Below are 14,592 nucleotides of genomic sequence, written 5' to 3' on the forward strand. Positions count from 1 at the left end.
AAGGAAAGGAGGGAGTCTTCCTTCCCCCAGGCATTGTCAGGCGATTCTTTACAGTTCCACAAAGGGTGGGGTGGGGGAGTATCTCCCTTACCCAGGCCTTTCTTATGCTTGCCATCAATAGTCTTAATGATGTGTTGATTTTTACCAGAGGACATATCTTTCCTCCTTTTTTGCTAAAGGATATTTCCCTCTTTCCCCGATCTTCTCTAGACTTTTGCCAAAGGATATCTCTCTCTCCACATTATTTCTCCCCCAGATCCCTTTCTCAAGTTTATAATGTCGCTTAATCTGGCCCGGTTCACTATTCTGCCAGGCATTGTCTTCTCTTCTGGTTTCTTTGGGGTGCTCTCTCACCCAATGTCTCTAGTTAATTTCTCTGCTCGATCCCACTCGCCCGAGAAAGATGGCCCCCCACTTCCTCTCAACCACAGCCTGTAGGGGTTCCCAGCACCTTCCCGGCCCTCCTCCGCGTACATTCTAACTTGGTCCATGAGGGTTCCGGTCCTCGGCAAAACACCGGCAAGCTTCTCTGGCTTCCCTTTGGCTCTCACGATCTGCTCTCGACTTTTGTCGGCTCCGCCACGCTGGTTTCTCTCAGCACGTCTGGTCTCGCCTGTACCACTTAGTGGGCTTCCTTCCTGCCACTTGGACATCTGAAATCCCAGCCTTCAGGTACGGTTATGCTTCTATATGCATTTTCGGATGCCAGCTTAGTTCTCCAGGCGCATGGGTCTGCAGCGCGTCATCCTCTCTGCGCATCGTCGCTTCCCAGCTCAATGCTCCTCTGGGGGGGAAGGACTGACCCTGGGGGAAGGACCTGACCCTGAGGAAAGTCCTTCATAAGTTTTCATGGTTAGCCGGCTCTTGAATCCCGGTTAGCTAGTATGTTTGTCTTGGTTCCGTGTAGGGCTTTTCATTGCCCTACCCTTCTTTGTGTCAGTACTTGTGGAGCCATCTATTCCCATATATTGTACTGTCTTTTTTATAGACAGGGCTAATATGCATGATGTAACTAACAGAAGAAAGAGGAGACATAGATGATGGGGTTGCTTGGGCCCTATCCGTGTTGTGTGGTGTATGATGTAGGGCAGAATGGTGGTTGACATACCGCGTTCTCCTCTGATAGTCTTCCCTTTTCCCACAGAGGGAGTGCCCTCCCATGGGATCCTTCCGCTGAGTACAGCTCTAGGGGGACTATCGGGTAGCGGTCTCACCTCCCTGGCCCCATGGGGAAGGGTCCTCTACTGGGGGAAAAGTGACAACATCAAGGGATTCGTCACAGGTGATACAAAAGTATCCCCATTGCACTGCATTGTAAGATGCTGTGTGCAGTGTTAAAAAGTTACAAAGTGTAAAAAGTCAAAAGGAAAACATAGTTTCCCAGTACTGATAGTCAGAAGGGCTGATCTATTCCCCCATATGAATGAGCAAACGACACAGGAAGTAAGCATAAGGCTTTGCTTACCTCCACAAATTTGAGGACAGGAGTCTAAACCAAGCTTAATCCTGCCCTATTACCCAAACTTAAAAAGCTCACAGCATATTGAGCCTCATTACGAGTTTGGTGGTATTCTGGCAGTAAATCCACTGGAATAGCACCAAACTGTATTACTGTTACCGCTACCTAGTTCTGTGGTTTTACAAGTGCTAGTAAATCCCATTTTATGGAGTATTGTGGATTTTTGGCGGTACTGACAGCTAATTCTGCCGTTTCTTTTAGGTAAAGTGAAGGATCTAACCTGGAGGTAGCTCCTCCACTTTACCTCCAAAAATTGGCAGAATTACCCTCCTGGAATTCCGCCGGAGATATACTGCCAAACTTGTAGTTTGGGGGGTGCAGGAAAAGTGGAGGTAATGGAATTACCTCCCCTTTTTTCCCCACACTTCCAAACTCTTAATGAGGCCCATTCTCCAAGCTGACACACCTCCATACAGTGGGGCATTGCAGTGAATGATATATAACCTTTTATGGCTCCTAGAGTAGCCTTTGTCTTCTACAGCACCAATGCTGGTGTTAAATGATGTCATGCATTATGTTAAGACCCAAAGTTAGTTAGGTGTTTCCCGAGAAGAGGGAGACGAGGTCGGAGAGCCCACACAGTAGCAGAAGAATTCTTCCTACTGTTGTAACTCTCTGCTGTTCTTATAAAAACAGAGAGCAGTCAAAAGAGGAGACACGCCCATGACTCACCGGCTGTAGGAAATATAAACAAAGAACAAATTCACTGCTCCTAAACTGTATACTGAAAACCCCACACCAACAGGGGGGCGCGGCCGCATCCCAGGGGGGGCGCCAGAGCCCAGCATGAGATGTAAAAAAAAAAATATATATATAAATTATATATATATATATTTTTGAAAAATATTGGAGGAAATGGGAAGGGGCAGCTCCACATGGTCAGACTGGGCATAAAACGGTCTTAGGCACCAATGAAAAAATGGCCAGCAGTTGCAAATGGATATTCAGTGTTTAGTCACAGCCTGTTTGAATAGTACCCAAGGGGTCGTTTTTTTGTTCAAATGTAAACAAATGGTGATATATAAGGAATATTCATTCAGCAACAATGGTCAAAACTACTAGCTGCATAGTGAAGTAACTCCTCAAACTGGCCCACATTGGCCAAAACAAAAAAGTGGCCCATTTTTACTGGCCTACACTAGCATTTTGCATTTTTGGTATGGTCATCGCCCTATAGGCCAGTCCAAGCCTGCTAGCTCATCCATAACGGGTGAGGGGGCGTCCACCCACTGGCCACCTCTGGAGGAGCCAGCCCAGTGAAACACTGAGCACTCCCTCAGCTGCTTTTTCCAGCTGAGGGAGTGCGCCTGGGCTGGCTGAACTGTCAAAGGGGAAACTCTGTTTGCCTTTGACAGTTCATTTCCCCAGCCACACATGATCACTGAGCCATGCAACGCTGGGGGTGTTTTGCTTCGCCAGCCTTGCATAGCTCATTGGAAATGCTGGCTGGGGCACTGCACGTACGGGCAGAGCAACCTGGAGCAGGGCATTTTAGCAACCACACGAGGTACGTTTATGGCGATGTATTTTTTATTTAAATGTGTATGGATTGTGTTATGGGACTGTGGTGGGAGCAGGATGGGCAACAGCACTGGGATAGTGGTGGGAGTAGGGTGCGTTGACGGCATGCAAAAGTTCATAGCGATTTCTACATACTGTCCATCTGGCACTTTTGGGGGGGCCCAGCCTGCCCAGACTTTGCTCAGGGGGGGCCCAGGCCAAAAAAGTTTGAATACCACTGATGTAGAGAGACCAACCTTGATTGTATGCAAGGGTAAATAATAAAATAATAATAATAAATAATAATATAATAGTGAAAGTTAGTCAGTTTAGGGCGATGATGGAATGTCCCCAGGATCCCAGTATTGGACTCTAAGACAGATAACCAATGGATGTAAGAAGGTAGGCAAGACAGAACTATAAGGATATAAATCAGGTGTTAAACTTTCTTCTCACCACAACAGTTTGATGACGGATGAAAAGTTCCTTGTTTATTCCCCAATGGTTCGGCAGGATTTGGAAGGCAGCAAGTTTGAGCACTCTAGGAGTCTACCCCAACAGCACGAGGACGCCTAGGTAAGTCCCAGTTGTGAATCCACAAACCTAGCACGACGGCACGAGGACGCCTAAAGCACCTTTTGGCAAGCGTCTCTAGTCCTGGTGTTTGGTATGTCCTAAGCGTGAGACAACCGGGTGGAAAGAATGAGGGATGAGTAGGAGTCCAATGTGGCAAGATATAATGTTCCTTTATATGATAGTTGAGAAACGGGCAGTCTATTCGGTCTTTCCAGGTATGACAACGTGCGGGCAGCATAATGTTAAGAAGGTATATCAGTAGCAGTCGGTGTAGCACTCCAGGTATGGTAACGTGCGGGCAATGACTTAATCCGAGTGTTCCACAAAGAAGGTCTTTAGGCTTTCTGGGTCTGGCATTGTGCTGGCAGCGTAAGTAACTGGCCGAGGCAATCCAGTAGCGGTCCGTGTCGGAATCCGGGAAGGCAACCAAGAGTAGGATCGTAGAGGGCAGAGGAGGGTACGGCACAGGGTAGTAAGGTTGGGAAGCAGGTAACAAAGCAAAACAAAAAACTGGGCCAGGGAAAACAGACAAGACTGCTAAGGTCAAAAAGCGAGTTGAGAACCAAACCGGTTTGGCAACTTCAATCAGAAGCGCAGGGAAATCCTCATTTGGGTAGGGATAGTGAGGCATTTTTTTCAACCTGTTTTAATTAATAAAATGGCAGAAGTTAAAAACTCTTTGCCAAGTTGTCCGTTTCACGTGTCTGACCCCTCACATTACCCTTGTTCATATTCACCTATTATCTTAACGCACCAAGGGACAATCATGTTGGGAATTGCTTTAAGGATAGTCAACATTATATTTGTGGGATCATCCTAGCTACATTTTGGGTGACCGTGTGATCATGCAGTTGAAGAAGGTGCAGATGTTTGATTGTGTCAGAAGTGGAGATGTGATTGTTCTTTTTTTTCACTCCCCTCCAGGTTTGCAATATTGTCCCTGGACAGCGCTGTATCAAGAAGCTGACGGACAATCAGACGTCCACGATGATCAAAGCCACCGCAAGATCTGCCCCTGACCGGCAAGAGGAAATCAGCCGTTTGGTGAGTGGGGACTGAAACGGCAGGCTCTAAAATTAGGAGCTAGGTTTGTCTGGAGCAACAGTTATAGGATTGGAAATAGTAGGGGAATCAGACTGGCACCCAATCAGATCCTTATGTTCCTTTAGGACTCCTAGTTTCTCCATGTGATTAATTAGTGTGGCGTATTTCCCAGGGTCAGGCAATCTTCCCCCTGACCCTTAATGCAAAGCTGCGTCCCAGGCTGTTCAAACAGTCCCTCGTATGTTCTATTGAGCTGCACCCTTCTTTCTTGTATCTGTGTGTTTCGTGGCTTCTGTAGGGGGTTTGTCAGGTTTTCAGGGTGGTTCTCCTGGCCTCTGAGACCAGATTCCACTCTAGCCACACTGAGGTCATCTGACGGGGTTCAGGCCTCAGACATAGTATGAACAATTGATCACCTGCATTATTCAGCTTTTCCCAACTCAACATCGGGCTGTGCTAAAGATCTCTTTCCCTGGGTTTGTGTTTCCAGCTAAACTCTGGCCTTTGATATGGTTCATCGGCCAAGCTTTGGAACCCCTTCTGGCATCGGTCTTTAAAAGCTGCAGTCTCTTGGCCTTCTGTCCAAGGCTTGAACCCCATTGCTCCTCCTTACGATCTCGTCCATGCCCTTCCAATTATTTGTATCATTGGAAACCTTTGATCATTGTTTGGAAAGGCTTCCTACCCTCTGTCATGTGTGCATGTGGATTCTTTTTAATACTATATCCTAGAGGGTAAAAATAAATGTGGAGTGTGTGTGTAGAGACCTTAAGGACATGTCTTTTACCATTGCAAATAAAAATGTTTAGGTCCCTTTCCTGACTACCCCCTAGTTAAGGGTTTGGTCCTCACCTCTAGGCTCTAACATATATAATAGGTGTGGGTTTAGACTTTAGGACACTGTACACAATTGTGCTTTAACTGCTTTTAAGGTTGTGTGATTCCCTGGTGTTCCCCACTCCCTATTAATTTATGGTGGGTGCCTACCTATGGTAGTGGACCCACATCTAAAAAAAGAGTTCTTTTAGACCATATACTGGCTATCGGTTGTATAATGTGTACTATGCCTTAGGTACTTATTTTGGTAACTGTGGTAGTCTGACAGTTACTGAAAATAAATTCATGAACAAATATTCTGGGATGGCCCATTAATATGCCTAACCTGCCTCTTTATGTAGAGTTAGACTTTCAGAGGATTGATTCCCTAAGTGAAACAAAACCCATTTACTACTCCTCAGAATTCCGACATCGGTTAAGCTTCACAGGTTCAGCGAAGCCGTGGAGGATGTTGCAGCCCAATCTAGGGGTCGGGGAGGGCGTTCACTCCCCTAGTTTGCCCACATCAAGAAACAACTCTAGAGCATTGGGATGGGCTCATTCTGAGCCCATCCTGAGTTAATGAGTAGCACGACAAAATATGCATTGAGAAAAGCAATGAAGGAAAAGGCGGAGACTGATGCTATGAGTTTGGTCGGTCAAAAGTCTAGTCCGAGAAACTATTGGAAATGCAAACAAGAACCTTAGTATAAGAAGTATCTGGATCAAGTGTAGCCTAAATTTGCGAGACCACTGTTCATTAAGCTGCGATTAGGAATTTTACCTGTATAGCATTGTCTAAGCAGTGGAACATTGTGTATTCATTTGTCTGAGAGTTTGGTGAACTTTATGTTGTTCTGCCCGGAGTACCTTGATTTTAAGAAGAGATATCTGAAACCAATGTTTTTAGTTAAATCAACTTTTACGATAGCTCAAGACATGCCATTTTGCCATCAATCACAAGATAGTGTTGCAATTCATTGAATTTGCAACTATCTCAGTAGAGCAAGGAGGCAGAGGTCAGCCAAACTCAGGCAAGGGTCAGACTGTTGACTCATATCCTTCCGCAGTGGTTGCCATTGCCTTCTATAACCTGCCTTCAGCAAGCATCACTTTGTTGGCACTGCTGCACTTGAGTTTTGTGATGGCGGCTACTGTATAGAGGGGATGAATGTATTTATGTGAGGGCAGATGCTAAGAAATGTAGACTGCGGCACTTGTGTATATTCACCTGGACGTCCAATTCGTCCTCAGATTTTGATACCTTGCTAATGTATTCATGCACCTTATACTCAGTGACTTCTGTTTTTAGTTTACAGGCCATAGTCTTATTTTTGTGCCATAGTCTTGATTTTACCTAAATGAACAGTTGATATTATAGTAGACAAACAAGTTGATTTGCGTTTAATAAGATTTTGTTTTAATAGTGTGTTTGTAACTACCTGCATTTGTTCTTAAAATGTATTGATGCTTTTGTGGTGATAACGCCAAAATAAAGCAGATTTGATTTTACTTATTTGCCATGACGGATTTCTATGTGTGAGCCTCTGACGTGAGAATGTCCTGGAGGGGTGGGGCCACGCTACAGAGTATAGCTAGCTGTGGCTTGGAGGAACCGAGGCAGGCTGGCATTGGAAAAAGCAATATTGCTGGGACGGTGACGGAAGGAAGACAGTTTTACCTGGTGGTGTGACCACGTTGCAGCTGTGGTGGCCCTGGGACACGCACGTAGAAGCCAAGACCAGCAGTCAACGGAGTAATTAATCCTCGCTCTCTGGGCAAGGACTGATCTGTGTACTCAGACAGGCAGGATACAGAAAGAAAATCCTTTCGAGACAGCAACGCTGAAGAGAGGGGTGAATGGCCACGTTCCTGCTGAGACACCACTCCACTGGAGCACTTCCGACAACAGTTAAAGGTACCAAAGTTGCCCAGGCTTGAGGGAGGCGAGCGGAACAAAGCGAGATGAGAAAAAATGAAAATGAGGGTTACGGAGCCCTAGAATTCTGAATGGTGATGATTGGCAGAGGCCAAAGATACAACCACAAAAGTTAAACAAGTCACAGCGCCTGAGGTGTATGGCGAGCCCTAGATAATCAAGTGACATTTTTCCACCTGTGAGAAGAAGGGAACCTGCAGGGTTCAATCAAGTCTGTTCAAGACACAAAACTAGTGGAAAAGAAACAATGAAGTTGCTGGGGAAAGGACTAAGGGAATCATCTCTCCTATCAAAGAACTTCAGACATTTAATTTGTATATAGATTTATACCATTTCTTGAGAAGCTTAAAGAGAGGGCTGAAAACGTTTTTTTGGTGAATTGTGAAGAACACTGTTTTGAACTGTGACCAATACCTCGAAAGAGATACAATCAACGTTAGTCCGATGAAGCCTGAACTAAAAGGCTTACGTTTGGGGCGTGGCCAAGATGGCGGGCTAGGTGGATGGAAAACTGTGGAGCTCCAGTCCGAACTGACGTGGAAGCAGGCGAAAGCACACAACTCTGTCCATTGTGCTGACAAGTTTTAGCAGCAGGAACGTGGAAAGCTCCGGGAGAGTGACTTGACCTGAGGAGGGCGAGAAATGAATGAGTAAGAGAGGTGGAGCACGGACGCCGTGGAAACTGACCGAGAAAATGGCGGGCGGACCTGCTTGATTGTGGAGGAGGCGGCGGATCCAGAGCAAGGCGTGTGGAAGGTGCTGATCGGAAGATCTGGTGAAGGAGGGCGGTTCCTCTGACGCACCACACAGGCCCACGGCTGTGTGGAGAAGCGCCGTGGGAGGCAGAAGGGGACGGTGCAGAAGAGGTGGTCGGCGCCTCTGAGGGGGAGTTGGTGAAGGCAGAGTGGAGCAGCATCCCGGGCGAGGGGAGGAGGCGCAGGATCCAGTGGGCGCTCGCCCTGAGAGGAAGGGGCTGATTGTTGAGGCATCGGCTCCCGGGATCAGGTGAGGAGGAGCGGCGGGCTGAGCAGAGCGATCCCAGACGAGGCAAGCGGGAAGGACCGAGGGTCCAGAGGAAGAGACGACTCGCCGGTGAAGCAGCGGGGGAGGGGGCCCCTAGGCAATTGAGAGCCCCCAGAGGGAAGAGGCCAAGCCTGGCTACGGGAGGAGGGGGCTCACCAGCGAGCGTCTGGAGGAGGCGTTCCAAGTGCAGGAGAGGAGTTGATTCTGGCACTGGGGCCCAGAGGGGCTGACAAACAGGAGCACCCCAGCCTGGAGGATCTTGCCTAGAGGAGGAGAGGGCTCCCCAACGAGCATCAGAGGGAGGGCCCCCCTGCAGTAGGAGAGGTGCTGGGTCTGGTGCCAAGGCTCAGGGAGTCCCCCTGGACACGAAGTGGGAACCTCAGGGGAAGTGGAGGAGCCCATTGGAGGACCCGGGGAAACTGAGAAGAGAACTCCCCTCGGGGGGGACACAGGGAGTCGCTGCACTGAGAGACAGTGTGGGGAGTTGCACCAGAGGCAGAGAAGTGGTGGCGCAACGCGGAATTGGCACACACTGGAGAAGCTCTACCACGGAAAGAGTGGAGAAAGAGGGGCGCATGGAGTGGGAGCAAATGGGCTCTAAGAAAAAAGGCCCCAACCCGAGGGAGCGTGGAACGGAAGGTACAAACAGGGCGCATACACAGTCCAAGCTGCCGTTTGCCAGGATTGCAGGTGCTATGACATGATATTTTATTTGTATGGCGCTCGTACACAAGTGTGTGCTACAGAAAAGAAAATGGGGCTCACCAAAGAGGATCTCCTGTCAGCGCTCGCTCAGTTTAAGGGGGACTTAACGGAGACCGTAAAGGCAGAGGGAGCGAGCATTAGGGAAGAACTCTCTCAGGCCATCTCAAGGAACAGGAAGGACATAAACTCACTAGGGGAGAGGGTCCAGGAGATGGAACAACACGCAACAGACCTGGAAACACATGGGTAAGCTTGGGATCAGCATCTTCAGGGTGCGGAAGAGAACCTTAGAGCCCTGGAAGAAAAGTGTGAAGACTTAGAAAATGGGTCTAGACGCGACAATGTGCGCATTAAAGGCCTTAAGGAGGGTTTGGAAGGGACGGACTTGGAAGCCTGTATTCATGAACTTTTCGGTGCCCTGGTGGAGGAGGACCTAGCTCGTGACATGGAGATTGATAGGGCACATAGAACGGGCAGTCGGAGAACGGAACCCAGAGCACGGCCCAGGGACACATTGGTGAAGCTGCACAAGCACAAAGACAAAGTTCTGCTTATGGGAGCTGCAAGAAAGAAGGCAAAGATAGTGGTGCGGGAGTGTGAAATTCAAGTGTTTGATGACCTTTCCCAGATTACACTTGCAAGAAGAAGAGCATTTAGACCGCTCATGGAGGAGCTGAACAGGAGGAGACTAAGGTATAGATGGCTCTATATGATGAGACTGCAATTCTTCATGGGAAATGAATGAATTGTCACCCAGGTGGAAGAGTGTCTGAAGGTGCTGGGGGTGTCCCTGGGAGAGGCATCTGGGGCCAAGCCGAATGATTCTCTGGGGACTGGAAAGGAAGAGCTAGGTCGAGAGGCCGTGGGATGGAGCACAAAGAGTTCAAAGAAGATGGGAAAACAACCGTGAGAGCTGCTAATAATTGCATGGACCAAAATAGGGACAGGTGAGAGGTAGACTTAAAAAGGAATAGGTGGGGAGGGGGAGCGAAACAGTTTGGGTCCAAGGATGGGGACCACGTCGAGAACCTGGATGGAGGGATAGGCTCATGTACGGGGGGGTGGGTACCAGTTCGGGGGGAATCATGAAGCTGCAGGGAAATTGTATGCTTAGTGGGATCGAGTGGTGTTGGAATGGCAAAGAGGGCTTAAACACAGGATGGAATGCATATATGTTAATATCCTGGAACGTAAGGGGGCTGAACAGTCCAAACAAAAGAGTTGCTGTGGGGAGGGAAATTAACAAGGAGGAACTAACGATAGTATGTCTTCATAATAACGCACTTAGCCACAGGGGGGAGGGGCACCTTAGTCATAAAAACTATCCCACACAGTACCATTCAACGGTGGCGGCCAAAAGAGTGGGGGTTTCAATACTACTGCAGAGGTCTGTAAGACTGGAGGGGGCAAAGGTGAGGTGGGATAAGGAAGGTAGATACGTGATGATAAAGGGTCTACTGAGGGCACAGCGGTACACAGTGGGGTCGGTTTATGCACCGAACCATGGGCTGGAGAGCTTTCTCCTTAACTTCCTGGAGGAGGTGAGCAGGTTTGGGGAGGGAGAGCTAATCATTGCAGGAGATTTAAACTTGGTGACAGATCGGGGGGGCTTGAGGGGACATGTAATGGGTACAATGTCTACCCACCTGTTGGGTAGGCTCCAGGACCAGGGAGTTAAAGACGTATGGCGGATATCTCATCCACAAGAGAAGGATTACTCCTTCTACTCTCACGTTCATAAGTCGTACTCCCGCATTGACTATGTTTGGGCAACGAGAGTGATCCAAACAACTGAAAAGACATAAATAGGAAGCCTGATGGTATCAGATCATGCAATGATCTCGGTAGAATGGAAGGAGGGGAGCCGCCAGCGAGGGGCGGGGAGATGGAGACTGGAATACTATATCTTGAGAGATCATGTAGTTAGACAACAGACGGAGAATGAGTTGGGCCTTCTTATGGAGAGATTGGGTGAAGGGGGACATGGGGGAGAAATGGGATGGATTCAAGCAACATATTAAGGGGTACTACATAAGGGTGGCGAAGGACATGAGAGAGGAGAGGATGGAAGCAGAGAGGAAATTGGAGGGGGGGGATTAAGGTCCTGGAGCGTATACATAAGGAAAAGGGGACATTCAAGGCGGCTAGGGAATTAGCTCATGCGAGAGCCCAATACAGACATTTAACTAAGAGTGGTGGAAAGTACCTTACCGAAAAGTAGGCAGAGGTTCTATGAACAGGGAAACAAGGTGGGGTGGCACTAGCATGGCAGATAAGGGTGAAAGAGCAAAAGGTCTTGGAGGGAAAAGGGGGGGAAGAAGGTAGGAGGGGAAGCTGATGAGAGGAAGGTGGAGAGAGAGTTCTATGCAGATTTATATAGGGAAGAGGTAGTGGATGAGGGGGTACAAAGAGAGTACCTGATGAAATGGGAATGACTGCGTCTTTGTTACAATGTTGCCGGTCGTGCAGATATGAATACCTCCGTCCCCAAGTACCACACAGGCAATTATAGGAATACTGCCTGTGCAGTCCTTGGAGCCACAGTTGTGGTAGTTCGTCGAGGTTGTAATCAGGAACTGCCGGAAGGACCCTTTGAGCGCTGTAAGGCAAGGAGGAATTAGTACAAGGTGAAATGCAATTCACAGAGTATCTAGAAATGGAAACTAAACGTTCTTACCTATGTGCACTGTATGTGGGTGAGTGAATGAACCTGAGGTCAGGTTAGGATAGGTGTTGATCAGGCAAACGCCTAGTGAAAGGCCATAGGCCCAGGATCCAAAGAGTCGTGGTTCGTGGAGAAAATCCGTTAATCAGGCCGTGGTCGAGTAACCAAACGTTCCAATAGTGTTCAAAGCAAGTTCAGGGCGTAGAGGAAACAATCCGTTAAGCAGGCCGTTGTCAAGTAACCAAGGGTTCCGATAGAGTTCAAAGCAAGTTCAGGGCGTAGAGAGAGCAATCCGTTAAGCAAGCCGTTGTCAAGGAACCAAGGGTTCCGATAGAGTTCAAAGCAAGTTTAGGGCGTAGAGAGAGCAATCCGTTAAGCAAAACCGTTGTCGAGTAACCATACATTTCCTGGTAGATTCAAAGCGTGGCAATGTCCAAGAGAAAGACCAGCTGTGAAGCACCGTGTCGGTGTTTCTGAATGCATTTAAACCATTGGGGAAAGTCACGTGATGTTCAACAAGGAACGTGGGGGTCGTCGCGTGATACCGATTGCGTTTGGTCTCTTCACGTGACGATCAGGTCCACATGGGCAACGGTGATTGCGGCCAAATGGGAACCTCCAATTACATTGCCAACGGAGAGAAGGGCGATAGACACCGAGTCTGCCATGGACCCCCCTGACATTACGAATGCACTGGTGTCGCCTGGTCTGCGCGCCCAGAGGTAAGCCTCGGGGGCTGCGTAATGTGGGTGTGTGGAAACATGAGTCAGTGGGAAACACAGGAGTTCGTAAGGTAGAGGACGTGGACGTGGAAGATGTAACAGTCTTACGCATGAGCAGGCAAACAGCTTAGAAGAGCCGATCAGATATGAAGTGGTAGTAGTGTGATAGCCCGATTGAAGGGTAATAAAAGTCCTGGGGAGGATGGGCTGACCTCACGGTTTAACACGACATTTAAGGAGACAGGGCTAAAGTTCTAACTGTACTATTTAACTGGTTCTGAGAGTTGGGGGAGATATCTGAATCGATGAACATGGCACACCTAACACTTATCCCGAAGCCGGGGAAAGACCCAAGTCAATGCTCCTAGTATCGCCCCATTGCATTAATTAACATTGATGCCAAATTGTACATGCGGGTACTGGTGGCCAGATTGGAGGGACTATTACCGGGCCTGGGGCACCAGGACCAACCTAGGTTTATCAAGGGGCGGATCGCGTTTGATAACATAAGAAGGGGTCTCCATATTATCGATATGATAGGTTATTTATAACACGCTTAATACCCAAAGGTTTCTAAGCGCGGACCCGGGGATCGAACCTGTGTTGCTCTGTCGTCTTGCTTCCAAGGCGTTCACATTACCCCTGAGCTATCCTCCCGAGACGATAAAACGGGAAGGAGGGGTGGGATCACGCCGACATGCCCGATGCCATTAGACGCCGAGAAGGCGTTTGATTTTGTCAATTGAGCCTTCTTAGAACAGGTCTTAGGGAAGATTGGGCTGGGGCCAAGCTTTAGGAAAATTATTATTGCAAACTATAGGGATCCCCGGGCAAGGGTTAGAGTGAATGGGGGATTGACCGAACCCTTTTCAATAAGGAGGGGAACAAAACAGGGATGCCCGTTGTCCCCTCTTCTTTTCGCCCTTGTGACAGAACCTTTTGCACAGCAGATCAGGGAGAACGGGGAGATCCAGGGGGTGGATTGGGCGGGGTATCAACACAAAATTAGCTCATTCGCCGATGACATGATTCTGATGATCACTGAGCCAGAGAGATCAATACCAGCGATTATGGGGGAAATTCAAGCTTTCGTGAGGGCCTGAGGCTTTAAATTCAATTTTGGGAAGTCGGAAATATTAAACTTATCCATTGCCGATAGACATGGGGAAGTACTGGAGAGGGCCGCGCCATTCCGCTGGGCTTCAGGTCCAGTTCTGTATCAGGGGGGTTAACTTAACGGCCTCCATCAGAGGGATTGTGGGTGCGAATTATCCGAGCTTAATGAAACAAATTAAAACTTATCTGCATAGATGTAGAGGACTATGTACAGCATGGTTTGGTAGAATTGCAGTCACAAAGATAAGCATTCTCCCCCAACTCCTTTATTTGTTCCAGGCAATCCCGATGGTGCCGAGCAGTTTGTTGCAAGATATCCAGATTAGTATCACGGTGTACATTTGGGGAAGGGAAGAAACCGAGACTTGGTAGAAAGCTGCTATTTAGGACCAAGGGCAGGGGGGGAGTGGTGTGCCCCAATATAATAAAATATTACCAAGCAGCGCAACTGAGAATAATGGTCGAATAGGGAAGAGTAGACAATGAGAAACACTGGATACAAATGGAGCGGGCAGTGGCCGAAATCAGCTATGGCAGATTGCAGGGAAGAGGACAGGTGACAGGCCGGAGGGTTTAGGGAGGAACCTGATAACGTGTACCGTGATGAGGCTCTGGGACCAACTCAATAAGAAACATTGGTCATCTCCCTGGCCGGAGCCGGGAACTCCAATTTGTGTCAACCCTGCTTTCCCACCAGGCAGAGATTATGGCAGATTTAAACGTTTGATAGACGTAAGGGTGACGGGGTGGGGGATTTATATGAAGGCATGAGATAAGTCATTTGAAGACAGTAAAATAGAATGTGGTCTGAGAGATGAGGACATGTTTGCGTATCGGCAACTACGGCATTGGGCAGGAGCACCTGAGATGAAGGAAGAGGCAACAAGGGAGAATACGGAGTGGGAAAATCTGGTTCTAACCTCGGTGGAGAATAGGGGATTGATCTCGGCAATCTATAAACTCCTCC

The 14,592-nt window shown here is 48.3% G+C and overlaps 1 protein-coding gene across 3 annotated transcripts in view; it reads left to right on the forward strand.

Annotated features, from left to right (window-relative positions):
• LOC138503099 (protein argonaute-1) overlaps positions 1-14,592 on the forward strand; it is a 582,484-nt gene that overhangs the window by 172,825 nt on the left and 395,067 nt on the right. For all 3 annotated transcript variants that reach the window (XM_069622604.1, XM_069622605.1, XM_069622606.1), the window contains exon 9: positions 4,520-4,639. In XM_069622604.1, coding sequence (XP_069478705.1) covers positions 4,520-4,639 — 120 coding nt within the window. The remainder of the gene's footprint in view (positions 1-4,519; positions 4,640-14,592) is intronic.

The sequence above is a fragment of the Ambystoma mexicanum genome, chromosome 11 (assembly GCF_040938575.1).
Source record: "Ambystoma mexicanum isolate Mex_15411 chromosome 11, UKY_AmexF1_1, whole genome shotgun sequence".
Classification (NCBI taxonomy): Eukaryota; Metazoa; Chordata; class Amphibia; order Caudata; family Ambystomatidae; genus Ambystoma; species Ambystoma mexicanum.